This window comes from Xiphophorus couchianus, chromosome 7 (assembly GCF_001444195.1).
Source record: "Xiphophorus couchianus chromosome 7, X_couchianus-1.0, whole genome shotgun sequence".
Taxonomy (NCBI): Eukaryota; Metazoa; Chordata; class Actinopteri; order Cyprinodontiformes; family Poeciliidae; genus Xiphophorus; species Xiphophorus couchianus.
This window is the reverse complement of record NC_040234.1, coordinates 20,570,491-20,585,433: the sequence shown is the minus strand read 5'-3', so window position 1 is coordinate 20,585,433 and position 14,943 is coordinate 20,570,491. Positions and strand designations below refer to the sequence as shown.

The 14,943-nt window shown below is 39.8% G+C and overlaps 2 protein-coding genes across 3 annotated transcripts; both read left to right on the top strand.

Moving 5' to 3' along the window:
* Positions 1-945: 945 nt before the first annotated feature.
* Positions 946-5,911, top strand: sowahca (sosondowah ankyrin repeat domain family Ca). The gene is made up of 4 exons (XM_028024499.1): positions 946-1,485; positions 2,352-2,725; positions 2,829-3,218; positions 3,865-5,911. The coding sequence occupies exons 1-4, from the start codon at positions 1,125-1,127 to the stop codon at positions 4,318-4,320; spliced, it is 1,581 nt and encodes a 526-aa protein (XP_027880300.1). The 5' UTR covers positions 946-1,124; the 3' UTR covers positions 4,321-5,911.
* A 2,265-nt stretch (positions 5,912-8,176) lies between these two features.
* On the top strand, positions 8,177-14,830 carry akap17a (A kinase (PRKA) anchor protein 17A). 2 transcript variants are annotated; one of them, XM_028024157.1, is made up of 7 exons: positions 8,177-8,309; positions 8,748-9,079; positions 9,509-9,727; positions 9,823-10,035; positions 10,943-11,091; positions 11,667-11,907; positions 12,923-14,830. In XM_028024157.1, the coding sequence occupies exons 1-7, from the start codon at positions 8,303-8,305 to the stop codon at positions 13,727-13,729; spliced, it is 1,968 nt and encodes a 655-aa protein (XP_027879958.1). In that variant the 5' UTR covers positions 8,177-8,302; the 3' UTR covers positions 13,730-14,830. The 2 variants fall into 2 exon arrangements, with proteins under 2 accessions (XP_027879958.1, XP_027879959.1); XM_028024158.1 differs by having other exon boundaries at positions 8,181-8,309; positions 8,738-9,079.
* The last annotated feature ends 113 nt before the right edge of the window (positions 14,831-14,943 follow it).

Genomic DNA, 14,943 nt, shown 5'->3' with positions numbered 1-14,943 from the left:
ATTATGCGGCAAAAAAAGTGAAATTACTTTATAAAATCAAACGTATGCACCCCTTCTTGTGAAGTGGTACAGCCCAGTATAATTTTCCCAGGCGCTCCCTGTTTCTTTGCGATGTTGCGAAAAAAATGGAATCTGACCTGAAATTGGCAGGTTAGACCTGAAAGAAAACAGTGAGTTTATATAAAACAGTTATCTGAATAATGACAATAACAATAGCAAAAATAACTTTTTAATAAATCTTATTGTTGATACTTAAAACCCTCCCCGCCCCCCAAAGAATAATAAAAAAAAAAAAACAAGAAAACATTTAACACCTCACAAAATGTCTGTATGTTTTTTAAAAAACAAAATAATAAAATAATGATGGCCCAATTATGCTGTTTGGTACATTTTCGGACTGAAGATGCGTTTAAATTCATTTTCAGCTGACTATTTTTCAACTTTCCTTTTTGGGCTTTCATCCTGTTAAAATTGTTAATTTGATTTTTTATTTATTTATTTTTTTTTGTCATGTTTTTTCGTTAATGTTTCTTGTATTTTATTGTACTTTTTAACTATTTTAATCCCAATTTTAAAAACGTTTACTTTATTTTAATTCTAATCCTTTATTAATTTATTTCATTATTTACAAAATCACGTGTCTATTGGTTTAAAGTCCTTCTGTAAATAAAGCTGGCTTGGTTTGGCATACTATTTTTAATTTGCAGATGTTAGCAATTTATGTCTCAATTAGGACAATTACGCCTACTGAAATGCACATAAGATAAAAGTATGCAAAAATTATTAATCAAAATTAGTTTAACGTAGTTCGGTGTTCTTTCTATTCGGTAAGGAAGCTTTCTTTGCATTTGTTAAAAATGCAACAGCAGACAGAACTTTCCTATTTGTTTTAAGCCTGATCTGCAAGGAGCACCCAAACGCAGCATTCATTCTCCATGTATGTCCACGTGCGCCCTCTATTGACCAGGGTTTGGCATACAGGTCCTAGCAATTGAAATGAGAGGGAGGGGGAGATGCTGTCATCCGCTGTGGCTGAACCGACAAAATTAGAAAGACCATGGGTGTATTTGGAAAATCTGTTATGCCGCTAAGCCATTTGTAACTGCGGTCACTCGGAGACGTTCATGAGGACGATGGCGTCCCAGCAGTGCACGATGCAAGCCGTGCACGAGTTCCTGTTGGAGAAAGGAGGGAGGGTCCGACAGATGGAGCTGATCGATCATTTCACAGCTCCTTGTGGCTGTAATGACCAGCAGAAAGAAGGGGCGGGATGGGAGCTGCTGAGGGGCATTGTTGACAACGTGGGTTTCGTGGAAGTGGAAAACGGGGTGAAATTTGTGTGCTTAAATGGCGAGGGTTGCGAGGAGTCGGTGATGCGTAAGGACGCAGACGGCCACGTTGATGCGGAGTGCAACGGGAACATACAAGAGACGCTGGACAACAAACAAGTGAACGACAACCCTGATGAGGACGGAGAATCAGCAGGTGAGGGGGGAGCGGTATGATTTAAAGGCACCTATTATTTATTTATTCTTGTTGTATATGACCTCTAAATGTCTGGGCGATTGCTTATTTAACTTGGAGTTATTATTATTTTAAGCTCAGGAAAATGTAAAGCATTTGTTGAATATTTAAAATGAATCAATATTTTCTCGATCAATAAAAACATTGCAAAGAAATTAAAGGAATAATCCAAAGAATAAGAATCTCATTTAATTTATTCTCAGCGAGCTGCAAAAGCAGTATCACTACTGTACCTTTTTACATTTATGACCATAAACTAAAACGTCTCTCATTGGGATCTAATGTGATGGAGCATTGCAATTTGGGGAAAACAATATAAATTGGAAGGTTATGGTTTCGCAAATAAAAATCTTGAAAGTGTGTGAATTTTCCTTGATGTCCCTAAAAACATTAGTACAAACAAATCCATTTGGTGTACACTTAATCCAGCTAAGATAAGTATAAATACTTTGGATTTCTTCTGTTATATTTAAAATACATTATTAATCTGAGGGAGATTAAGTATTGTTGATGACTTTGTGCATTAAAGAATCTCTTGTAGTAGTCTCTGCTACAATGATTCTGACTGCAGACCCTGTCGTTGTTTTGCTGTATCATAAAGAGGATGGCTGTCAAATGTATGTTTCATTTTTATTAAAGCATTCCCTTTTCCAGCAGTCCATCATCCAAAACAGAAAGAATATGGTACAGATGAAAACTTCCAATAACAAGCTCACAATAAAATGCATGAGGTTGTGGTTGTAATGTGACAAAACACAAAAAAGGGCACTGTGTGTGCAAGCCATTGTTTTTTCTCAGTTTAATAACACATTGTGATTGTCTTACAGAAGCATCAACCTCAACCAGTCTGGATAATGACCATCAGTCAAATGGCAATGAGCAACCTGCAGCACAGGGTAGCACCGAATCAGGTACTCCTACCACTGCTGGAGGAGGAGAGGTGAGGCTGAGGGACAGGAGGAGGCGAGAGTCTGCTCCAGCTATTGGGACACACGACCTAGACCAGGCCCATGCTGCTGGCTCCCACAACCATTTGGTAAGAGGGACACGTCGGGTGTCTAAAGGATCCCAGCGAGCCATGCTGATCAGCTGCCTGTCTGAAGACAGCGCACTGGAGGGGCTGGAGTCTGTGGGGGAAATACAAACACCGAAAGGAAGCCGCAGGAACTTCATAGAGCTGATGATGAGTAGCTCACCTCATGTGAGACATGCATAAATAATGTTAACGTTTTACTGGTGTTGCATTCACTGTATTTGTATGTTTTAAATGAAAGCGTCTAAAGAGAACTTCCTGTACGTGGCAGGTTCGGAGGTCTCTGATCAACCGTGGCTCACGCATCCGAGACTCTGTGCGGAGCGACGGCGACTCATTGTCTGTCCTCTCCTCGGCCACAGACGAGGACAGCTCTTCTGTCACCCTGGACCCCCTTGAGCACGAATGGATGCTCTGCGCCTCAGATGGCCTGTGGGAGAGCCTGCAACCCCTGTTGGCTGTCGAACCGAGTCTGGTTGCCAAAAGAGATTTTGTGACCGGCTTCACCTGCCTCCACTGGGCCGCGAAGCACGGCAAGGCTGAGCTGCTTTCCCAGCTGCTGGACTTTGCCAAGGAGAACACTATACCTGTAAATGTGAACGCAAGATCAAGTGCTGGCTACACACCGCTACACCTGGCTGCCATACATGGACACACACAGGTGGGTAGCAGGGAGTGGGGTATCATGTGTTGCACTTCCTTAGTGTAGCTTACTGTAGCTGCACAATTACCAACAGTCTATCTGCTCAGTTAGAATTAGTGCATTGGCTTGTAAGAGCAAACAGCACTTGCAACGGTTTTCTTTCAGCAATGGATTTCTTCTTGCCACCACTAAGATGCTATGAATCTTTCCTGTAGAGTTACCCTATGACTCTTGGCCATTTTCTGATTAATCTTCTTCTTGCCTGGCCTAGGTGGACAATCATATCTTGGAAAAGTTGCATTTGGGGCTGTACTCTTTACAATTTTGGATAATGGATTTGAAGAGTGTCCAAATGTTGTTTAATGTTGTTTTTACCTTGACTTTGCTTTGAACTCAACTCTGGCTGACCTGTCTAATGTGTTCTTTGGTCTTCATGAGATCAATTCTCTCTAGCGTTAGTTACAAAGAAGTGGACTTGATTTACTAAGATGGGTGAATTCTGGAGTTACCAGCTTGTATCTATTTTCCCCAGTTCAGTTATATGTGTTGGTCTATCCCATTAATATGCACTGAAATTTTGGGATTGTGATGTGAACATTTTTGTAAACATTGTAAGTGGTTGGAACACTTTTTGCAAGGACTAATGAAGATATTTTATTGTCAGGTGGTTCGTGTGCTCCTTTCTGACTGGGAAGCCGACCCTGAAGCTCGGGATTACAGCGGGAGACGAGCCATCCAGTACCTCTCCCCGCTGCTGGCTGCTGACCTGGAAAGGGAGGGGTTGGTAACCTCACCTGGACCAGAGTCAGATACCGAAAACGCGAATGGTGGCAGCAGCAGAACGAGAGGCTGGAGGTTGCCCAAAGTCCTCCAGGGCAACCTGAAATCACTACGACTGCTGACCTCACCGCCAGAGACGCCGGAGGAGTCAGAGAAGACCAAGGGGGGTTTGCAGAGGAAGTCGTCCCTGAGCCGGCTGAATGCCCGGCTGCATCGTGGGCGCCACCGAGCCCAGATCATCCACAGTGCCTCCTTCAGGGACACTGGGGAGGTAGGAAGAGGAGAAGAGCTGCCCAGGAGTCCTCTGAGAGCCAGACCACTGTCCAACCTGTTTGGATAAAGTTCTACCAGCAATACAGACCGAGCTTCATACATTCAAGATTTATACTTACATTTAAAATCTGACGGGTCAGATCTCAAAATAATAAGACAGAACATTTTTTGTTTATATTGCAGAAATTAACAGAAATAGTAATAATACGTTGTCTTGAATTACTTAATTTAGTTCATAATGCAGTGGTTTCTGTTGAGCACTATTGTAGCAGAGCACAGTACATGTAGCGTTTTATTGCACTTGGCAACACTTTAATTAAAAACTGTTTTTGTTTTTCTCCTTTTTTAAAAGGGTTGTTTAGGACCAGCTAAGAAGCATCACACAAGCCAACATTTTACACTGAAATTACTTTCCAGCAGATCTATCTCAAAACGGCTCAAAATGTAGAGAAATAACAGTTGTTTGGATTGACTCCACCATATTCTCTAAAACTATAACTCTGTTTTCAAAGTAATATATTTTTAGGGTGGAGTTTCTACATTCAAACTCCATGTAACTGGATGGTGCTCAAGTTTTCTTGTACAGTTCTATAATGTTTTTAACGTAGCAGATTTTAATATTCAACATTTTACAGTCTCCTTGTTTGCACTTGTCACTTTGAAGTTATTGGGGTTTTTTAGTACAAGCTGAAATATCTGAAATGTGTTTCAGGTTTTAAGTCTTATCTTTAAATTAAAAAGATCAGACTCCACCCCACCGTAGGCATAAAAGTACACCTGATTATATAACTTTTTCCATTTATGTTCACTTTAAATTAATTATAGTAATAATAGTTTATGCCAAATAAAAAAGCAAACAGAGATTGACATTCCTTTTCTTTTTGGCTATTGCTGTATGGTTTCAGTGTGGAAATGCACAGAGCACATAATTTGTGTGTTTTTTTCTGACAATTATGTACCTCGCATTCACTGATTTTGGTTCCCTTTTTTTTAGTGACTTTTTAGTTCTGTCTTAGTAGCTATTTAAGTTTTTGGGTACAACAAATGGTCACCATTAAGAGAGACTTTTTTTGGACCTTCAATTCTTCATATGTTCTAAGTTTACAATTTTGTTATGTCACATATTTGCAGCTTCATGTTCAATCAATTTTGCAGAATGACTATTTAGATGATTCTGGATCTCAAGCAGATAAGTGATTCGTGGAAGAGGCTTTGTACTGAAACGGGGCTCTCGTTGTCTTCTATTTGTTATCAATGCAACCTTGCATTTACACAATTGATTATTATGTGTTTATTTGCAGTATATTGATGAGTAGCATTGAGAAGACCTCCTGATTGGTTTCCCAAGTATGTGAACCCTAATTGCTCAGTGACGCAACCCAGATCTCTTGAATGTTTTCTTTGTGTTTTGTAGCATTTGTACTAAAATCATAGGACTCTGTGTTGTTTTTTTTTCATTTAGAAGAGCATAAATTGGTTCTCGGCTGCATGAAGTTTAAGTACTGCTCACTCCTTTTTCAATTGTGAATAGTTGTCAGTGTTGTGATATACTGTGAAGTTCTTCAGTGACGTGTGGTCATTGTTAAAGAGCCACTCTGTCATTCTTGTTGTGTTTGACTGGTAAATGTGAAATAAAGCAATATTTGTTTACATTAATACATAAGTTTGGAGTCATTTATGAAATATATCCTGTTGTTGTTACTACATCTAACACTGTTAAATAAAATATTTGCCATGTACAGATCAGACAAGGAGACTGAGAGAGAGAGAGAACTGGTCTGGAAGTGGTCAGAGATGTGGCATGGAAAAGCCCTACATTTCCAAAAGAATGACCCAATTTATCTGCTTTGACTGCTGGCTGCCACTGATTGTGTTTGTGTTGTGGTGCTGAAGAATTGATGATCTGATGACCCTCTGGGTCTTTTTTGGAGCTGCACATACAGTAAATCCACAGCTTCCTGTCTGTGAGCTGCACAGAAGCAGACATTTTCACAGCAATCTTTCACTCTGCCTTTTTAGAGTGTTTACATCTATCTGTTGTTCTGTTTTTACAAATAACGTTGTATGCTGTTTTAAACAGTATGAGATTGAGGGAATGTTATTTTGTTTTTGTATGCCAAATCCAGAAAAGATTTCCAGAGATCATGAAAAGAGCCTGTGGAATCCAGTGTAACTCTGGGCAGCCTATCTATTCAATGATGACTGCTGATTGGGACAGAACAGAGAGGCTGTCTGACTGCAGCTACTGACCTATATACACACACTGAAGGGGAGTAATGACTGTTATGTAAATTCCTCTGCTATCTTTTCAGGGAAACTGTGCCAACTTTTTTGCCTAGAGGTTTTTAGGACTAATCCATGTCCAGCACATCCACTCCTCTCTGGTTTTTGGCGGAACAAGTCACCACAGTGATCATGACATTATACAAAGCTTAGTATGTGAATGGTCGTTAGTGAGACAAACACTCACTTAGGCTTTTGTTTGTCACATGACCTACAGTACTGTAAAAAAGATAATTAGGGATTTATGAAAACAATTTAAAACATTATTCAGATTAATTATCAACCCCAAAAATATCAGACACACAGGAACATATATTTGATATTCAAATATCTTCATGCACCTTAAATGTTTTACATTTTGTCATTGTTTTTCTCAGATTTTATGTGACAGAGCAACATAATATAACACATTACCCAGAAAGCCAAAGTTAGAGCCAAGGAAGGTTTTTCAAACATAAAAATCCACTCTGCGCACTACACTTACAGTCCTTTGAACATCTCCTGGAGAACTGTTCAAACCATTGTGCAAAATTAGAAAAAGTATGGCACAACTGCAAACCTACAAAGAGAAGCAATATTTGAAGATTTGTTCACTGATGTTCACTGTCCCATCTGGCTGAGCTTAAGCTTTTTTACAATAAAGAATGGGGAAAACACTCTGTCTTAGGATGCAGAATAAAGTATTGAGTCAGTTGTCTGAATATATATTTAAATGAATTTAAATTAAAACATAATTCTTTTTATCCCAAAGGCAAATTAAATATTATTGAAACTCATATCATTCATTTGCCTTCAAAATGTTGTTGTGATTGGTGAGGCATTGGCAGGAAGGTTCTCCAGTAGCAGCCTGTCTTGCAACAAATCTGAAGAAACTGCTGACTGGAGGCATTGTTGCTGTATGACAAATAGCAGACGGTTTTTTACAATAACAATAATGACATTGCCAACAACCATCAGTTGTTGGCACCTCATTTGCTTTTGCCACTTCTTAAGTCTCTCTGAGACTTAAGGAGTGCTGTTAGAAAGACATTATGATCAATGGAGGAGATGGTTTTTATAACTTCATCTTTTTTCTCTCTCTGCTTTTTGGACCTGCTCTGCATCCATGAAGCCCCCGTTTCAACTCCTCTGGGACTTGGAGTCATTGTTCAAGTATTATTAGAGCTTTTAAGATTCTTATCAGGTGGTCACTGCTATAAAAAAATCCTGATTGTTTCCATGGTTACACATAGAGAAACAACCAGTGCCTTCAAAAACTGTTTGAAAGCAAATAATTAAAAGCAAGAATCCTTTCACCTGCAAAGCATCCAAATCCAGAGGGAATTATCTAAGAAAATGCAATACCTCAATTTTTTTGTTTTTTTTTTAAAAAGGTGCTATAATTCGTACATAAATCTGCATGTGTTATATTTTATGTCACATTCTTTTAATTTGTGATTTGTCACAGAATCATTTACTTCTCTTTCTTTATGGTAGTTTTTGTCCCCCTTCATGACACAAATGTCAGTGACTGAGAGAAAGGACAGAATGTGCGGTCTAGGAAATGTTTTAACTATTTCTGTTGCACCATACCAGGTGGTGTCGCTGTTTGTAAAAACAGTCGCCGTGACAGCGCTGTTAGACGTTGTTTCGGCGGAAGGTTAAAGTGCACTGCATTCATTTTGGTGCTGTGTTTAAGTCTCTATGGGTGATTTCTGTTCTGCGGTGTTTGGCTCGCTGTGCTGCATTACAGTAGTATCGCCACTGTTTTAGCAGGAGTGTAGCTGATGTTTGGTAGGTTGTACTTCTAAATAGTTACAGCTAGCTTTATACACCGTAATATAAAAATAAACGGAGGATTCTAAAGCCAGTTATAAAACAAGAAGCTAACTAGCTCCGGTGTCAGCAAGTACCAACTCCTTTTGTTAAAACCGTCTTCGCAACTAACTCAAAACATCTTTAAATATTTAAATGTTTTATGAACGTTTCGTATAAGAGCCGTAGTTGTTTAAATTTTCAACCCTCGAGTTTGTCTGGATTAGCTAAAGCTACATTTGAGCTAATATTGTTCGGTAAGTTAGGTTATAGAATTATTTGATATGAACGTGGAAGCTCGCTTGATTTTCCTGCTCTGGGTTTGACCCATGTTTACTCGTTAAATTGCATATATTTTTTAGTAGTTTGGAGCCTTTTGCACTTAACCTGAAACTCAACATTTGCAGCTATCCGCAGCAATGACCACCACCATCGTGCATGACACCACGGAGGCGGTGTGCCTGTCTGCCGAGCACAACCTGTACCTGAAGCCCATCGCCAAAATGACCATCAGCGTGGCTCTGCCGCAGCTCAAGCTGCCGGGCAAGAGCATCTCCAACTGGGAGGTGATGGAGAGAGTGAAGGCCATGGTGGCTCCGGAGCAGTTTTCAGCCCTGCGGATCTCCAAGAGCACCCTGGACTACATCCGCTTTGAGGGGGAGGTGGAAAACAAAACCGTGGTAAAGAGCCTGTTGACCCGTCTGGATGGAAAAACCATAAAACTCAGCGGGTTTACTGATGTCCTCAAGGTAAGGCTGACACTTTTGGCCTCAATAAAGGCCTTTTATGTTACTTTTGCTCAGTATTCTCTACATTTGCTCATAAAGCTGCGCTTTGATGTTCTGTTTGCAATAGTGAAATATGGAAAACCTGATATTTTGGTAAACCCACAGTAACGGCTACTAAGGTTTAATGTTTTTAATTTTACTTTTTTGCAGCACTTTGTGATCTATGTCTTTCATAGTGCTACATAAATAAAGTTTTATCTCTTACTGCCATAAATCACGACAAGCTTTTCAAAACTTACTTTCATCTGTTTATCTATTCATTTTTTAATCCATTGACCTGTGTGCCTATTTTTATATATATTTCCTAACACTTTTGGAATTTATGTGAAGCTATGATGCTGCTTTTACACCAGAATTTCTCGACGTCTGTATCTGCTTCTCTCTGCTCAGGTTCGTGCAGTAGAAAATAAGGTGGATTTCCCCACACGTCATGACTGGGACTCCTTTTTTCGTGACGCCAAGGATATGAATGAGACTCTGCCGGGAGAAAGGCCGGATACCATCCACTTGGAAGGGCTCCCATGTCGCTGGTTCAGCCAGAGAAACAGCCAGTTCCCGGACCGGCCGTCTGAAGCGGTCCTCACTGCTGTATTCCAGGCGTTTGGCAAGGTGGAGATTGTTTCAGTACTGAACTAAAAGTATTTTCAAATGAAACATTTTCTCAAGTGCTATTAAAACAATATATATGTCGATGTTGTTTTTAGGTTCGGCATGTCGACATCCCCATGCTGGATCCGTACAGGGAGGAGATGCTGGACAAGAACTTCAGTACTTTTAGCTTCGGGGGTCACCTGAACTTTGAGGCTTATGTTCAGTATCAGGAATACTGCGGTTTCACCAAGGCTATGGACTCTCTGCGAGGCATGAAACTGATGCTGAAAGGAGACGACGAAAAAGCTGTGGCCTGCAACATTAAGGTACTGGAAGAGATCCAACGATAATTTGGTAGTCAGTTGAACTGCTGATTACAATCTTTCTTTAAAAGCTGAAACATAAGAATAACAGTGAGTGTATTTTATTTTATTTTTTACCCTTCTTACGGTTAGCAGCCATTTATGTCAAGGAAAGTTACACTGTGTGAGATACCAGTAAAGCAAGGATAACACTTTTTTTTAAACCAAATAAAGATAATTGTGGCGTTAACATTTTAAAATCAGTTTTGCACCTTTCTATATTAAAGAATTTCATCATTAGGCACATCTACATCTGGTGGTTATTTAATCATAAAAATCTCTGTAAGCTCTTTTGTCTGCATGGCTTATTTCAAACCCTGACAATTAGTTTGCTCTTTTTTCCTCATCTCAGTCATCCTTAATGAAGTGAGAGCATTGTGAATGTTTCTTCCATCAACAGCAATCTCCTTCAAGGTCATAAATGTGACTTTCTTGTCTTTATTCATTCACTAAACTGTTTCTGAATTGCTGTAACAACATTGCAGCCAAATAGGGGTTTAGTAATGGGATTGTGTTAGTCAGGCACAATGTAGCTTTGAGACCTTTTAAGGCAATGAGACGTGAAGCTGCATCATCAGTATTTCCAAGTTAATGAACATCAGATTAGGCAAGTCTTCTAATCCATAACCTAAAGCTGTATAATCTAAAGAAGGATGAGAACAAAACAGAAGAGCCCTTCTAATGATTTTATTAGTCTTTTGTGTCCAACAGTAGCTCCTCATTGATTATAGCGGAAATTGAGTAAAAGTTTTTAAAAGCAGCATAAACTAGCTGGGCAAGATGCATTTAGATATCATGCCGCATTTCAGCTGGGGAAATAAATTCAGTTGATGAAGCTTTCTTGTTTTCTGTTCTTTCTTTTTTAAATTAGGTTATATTTGACACCAGCAAACACCTGAGCGACGCATCCATCAAGAGAAGAAACCAGGAGAGGCTGAAGCTGCAGGAGCTGGAGAGACAGAGGGAGGAGCAGAAAAGAAGGGAGAAAGAAGAGGAGGAACGGCGGAAGGAGGAAGAGAGGTATGATGGAAATAAAGGAGGAAGTTCATCAAGAATAAGAACTCCAAAAAAAAAAAAAAACACAAAATTATTTTTTCTACTTCAGAGATGTTGGGAAAAATGTATTACAATATCGACATTGACAGGGCTACAAAAACCCTAAAAAAAGTTGAAAATTGTACATATAAAAGAGCATTTTTTTTAATTTTTCACTTTTTTAGTGTACAAGAAAATTTTCAGTAAACATTTTTTTTCTTTTTTTTTTTATTAATGTTTTAGTGGCTCTAGTGGCCTTTATTTGACAGTGAATTGACAGGAAAGAGGGTAATGAGAGAAGGGGGAAGACATGCGGCAAAGGTCGCCAGGCCGGGAATTGAACCTGCGACAGCTGCTTCGAGGACTAGAGGACTAAGGCCTCCATATGTGGGTTGTGCTTAACCCCTGCGCCTCCTCAACATTTTTTTTTTAATTGTTTATTATGAAGAGCAGTCTTATTGTCTATGATTGTATCTATTTTCCTTTGAGTCACAGCTAAAAAATACTTCCAGCTGTGATTATTTTCCGTGGAAAACATGGACATTTGATAATCTGTCCAGGAAACAGAGGGAAATGGAAGAGGAGGAGAAGGAGAGGAAGAAGGAGGAGAGGATCCGAAAGCGAGAGCAGAAGCTGCGGGAGAAGGAGGAGCGGAGGAATCTGAAGAAGGTGAAGAGGCAGCAGGAGCAGGAGCAGAAAAAGCTGCAGGTGAAGATCGCCATGGAGGAGAGAAGGCTGCTGCTGGCTCAGCGAAACCTGGAATCAATACGTCTCATTGCTGAGCTGCTCGCCCGAGCCAAGGTACTAAATGAACGCAGCACAGCTCTCAATTACTGTCCACCTGGTTACACTGCAGCTGCTGAAGTGTGGAACATTGTAATTAACCCTAGAAAGGACAAAGAGTTCATGTTTTAATGCTCAGAGCTACTAGAGTAATAAATGGGCACATTATAAGTACTGTATTGTACGGCTGCAGTAACGATTATTCTAGAAACCTAATACAATTTTGATGATTTTTAAAAAAAATTAATTGGATAAAGACATTGGCACCTTCTGCAGATTTTTTATTTATCCGCTTAAGTTTTTTTAATATTAGAAATACATAAAAAAATGCAAATAAACAAATGATTAAATTCCTTTTTTATACAAAAAAATAAAAATTTTATTGCCTGAGATATAATAACATAGCATTCATGTGGTGAACGCTTGATCACTTTTAGCAAAGGATGTGCCTGCAGCTAAAAAATTGTTCTAAAATCAACATGTGAAATGCTCAGCCCTTACTGCTTGACTTAGCATCAGTACAGTGTATGGCTGATCTGTTCATAATTTTTTCGATGAACTAATTAATTTATGAATAGAAAAAGGTGCTTAATAGTTTTTTTTGTACAGAATGTTAATCAGGAGAGGCTGAGTCTGTCACTTGAGATGTTCTGGGTACAGCATATTTATAGAGTTATATTTTCTTCATCTTAAAAGCAAGATGTATATATTTTTTGTAAGGTTTTGGCTTAATTACTGCTCTGTTTTTTTCTTTCATCAAATTGTCTTCTTTTTGGAACTGCCGTTTACGATTAATCGGTTACTAAATTAGTCGACGATTATTTTAATAATTAATTACAATTAATCAATTCAGACCTACTGTATTGTATGGGTTCATCTTTAAAGATGCAGTTCCACAGTACAATTAGAGCTGCAGAGCTTTACTTTGGCCATCAGCTGGGTCATGCTTTACGTCTTGCATAAATATTCGCACATGATTAACTGTCAGATTCCTGTTTCTGATTTCATTGTGTTTGTGATGGATTTTTCCCAGATCCTAAAGCAGCAGCAGCAGGAGAAGGAGATGGCTGAACGCAAAGAGCAGGAGAAGCTGGAGCAAGCGCGTCAGAAGGAGGAGCTGGCCCGTCTCCAGCAGCTGGAGACCTGTCGGCTAAGGCAGGAGCAGGAGCTGCGGCGGGTGGAGGTGGAGAAGCAGCGGGCGCTGGAGCTCCAGCGGAAGGAGAATGAGCTGAGGGAGAGGCTGCTTTGCAACCTTATCAAGAAAAGCACAGTGGCTGCAGATCCGCACGACCTGGCCGCCCCCCCGACAAAAGAAGCGGCTCCCGATTTTAGCGATGTGATGCTCGGGGTCCTGGGTCGGGTCAATGGGGTGAAGACAGATGAAGGCAAAGAAAAACAAGTGTCTAGATCCGTGCAATCTGAACTTCTGGAGAAAAACCAATCAAAGGAGAGACGAGGAAGGGATGAAAAGAAGGAAGAGTTTGTTCGATGCGCGCACAGCGGGGAACAAGGCTGTGAAAGGAGCTCGCACAGTCGAGGGGGAAGGAGGCGTTCCCAAAGTTCCAGTAGGAAGAGGCGGAGCTCGAGCCGGCGAAGGAGGAGTCACAGGACAAGCGACGGCCATCACCGGGAAAGGAGGCGCAGTAGCAGCAGGAGGTCCAGCAGGGGGAGGAGCCTAAGCAGCAGTGGGAGGAGCCATGACAGGGGTCGGAGCCAAGGGCGTAATCACACCAGGTACAGCAGACGAAGGAGTAAGGACTACAGGAGTCACAGTCACCACAGCCGGCGATACCGAAGGCACAGCGATAGCAGGGGGCGGAGCCACTCCAGGGGATACTGAACGCGGCGGAGCAGCTTCACTCACGTCTCCCGTTTCTCTGCACGAGCCTGAAGTTCAACAAGCTACAGAGGGAACGCAAGAGCTTAAAATATGTACAGAACATAGTTTTTTTCATAGGTAAAACTTGAAACGTCATCACCAAATTGTTACCAGCTGTTCAAATAAGTCTTTGTTGTTGATTCACCATTTTTATTTTGTACACTTGTGTTTGTTTTTTTGGTTTGAGATTTCCTGACAAAATTTTCAAGTAAGAAAACCTAGCAGAGTATTATAATCTGGTTTAACTGTGACAGTTTCATAAATTATATAAGATTCTTTTTTTTTTTTTTTGACTGAAACTAGTCTTCAAAACACTTCATTTAATTTCTCAAGTATTTCTTTTTTCCTTATTGCCTAACTGTGGAAAATACACCAATAGGTTCATATTGGTTTCAAATTCTCATTTAAATCAGTTTATACTGTTTTCTCCTCTACATGTTTTTCCTCCTACAGGTGTGTGGACCGCTGGATTATAAGTTTCCTTCTGCTCTGCTGCAAACAAATGTTTCAGAAATATCAAGCTTATATTTTAAAATGTATGCAACATCAGCTTTTGTTTTAACGTAGAGCATGACCGTTTTCTTAATGGTGTGAGCCTAAAACAAAAAAAACCCTAATGCAGACTGCCGCTAAAATGAATGTCACATTTATGAGAAAGATTCTGCATCTTTTATTATTATTGCAAGATTTAAGTGATTTTTAGAAAAGGCTCAGTCAGGTGACTTTAGCTTTTGTCCAAGTTAAAACAAGTTAATCAGTTTTACTGGGGATAAATCCACTACAGGCAACAGATGATTATCATAAGTGGCTGCTTTCTAAAGTTTAAAATGAAAAAAATACAGACAGAAAAGTGATTTCATCCTTTGTTTTACCTATAAACATTGTGTTGGATACATTTTTTAACTGGTCTTTCAGCTGAACTTGAAGAAACTGGATGCTTGTTTTGTTGACATTGCTTGTCATGGAAAAGAGAGTTCTGTATGTGCTTGTGGGTCACCCTGAACATGTCTTGCACACACTGGAAGTGGTTAAAAATAAAGATTTTAATTTGACAAACTTCAATGAAAGTTGTTTTCTTTACTGGGAGGTAAATGAAAAAGTTAAAAATGTCTGACATTTTGGATACCCCTTCACATTTTGAATAGCTGTAACCATAAAGTAGTTGTGAGGTAGAA

Bases quoted from the DNA above. Each gene is read 5' to 3' on its own strand.
- sowahca (XM_028024499.1), top strand. From the start codon at position 1,125: ATGAGGACGATGGCGTCCCAGCAGTGCACGATGCAAGCCGTGCACGAG. The intron at 1,486-2,351 runs GTGAGGGGGGAG...ATTGTCTTACAG, and splicing joins TGAGGACGGAGAATCAGCAG to AAGCATCAACCTCAACCAGT. The intron at 3,219-3,864 runs GTGGGTAGCAGG...TTTTATTGTCAG, and splicing joins CCATACATGGACACACACAG to GTGGTTCGTGTGCTCCTTTC.
- akap17a (XM_028024157.1), top strand. The intron at 10,036-10,942 runs GTACTGGAAGAG...TTTTTAAATTAG, and splicing joins CTGTGGCCTGCAACATTAAG to GTTATATTTGACACCAGCAA. The intron at 11,092-11,666 runs GTATGATGGAAA...TAATCTGTCCAG, and splicing joins CGGCGGAAGGAGGAAGAGAG to GAAACAGAGGGAAATGGAAG.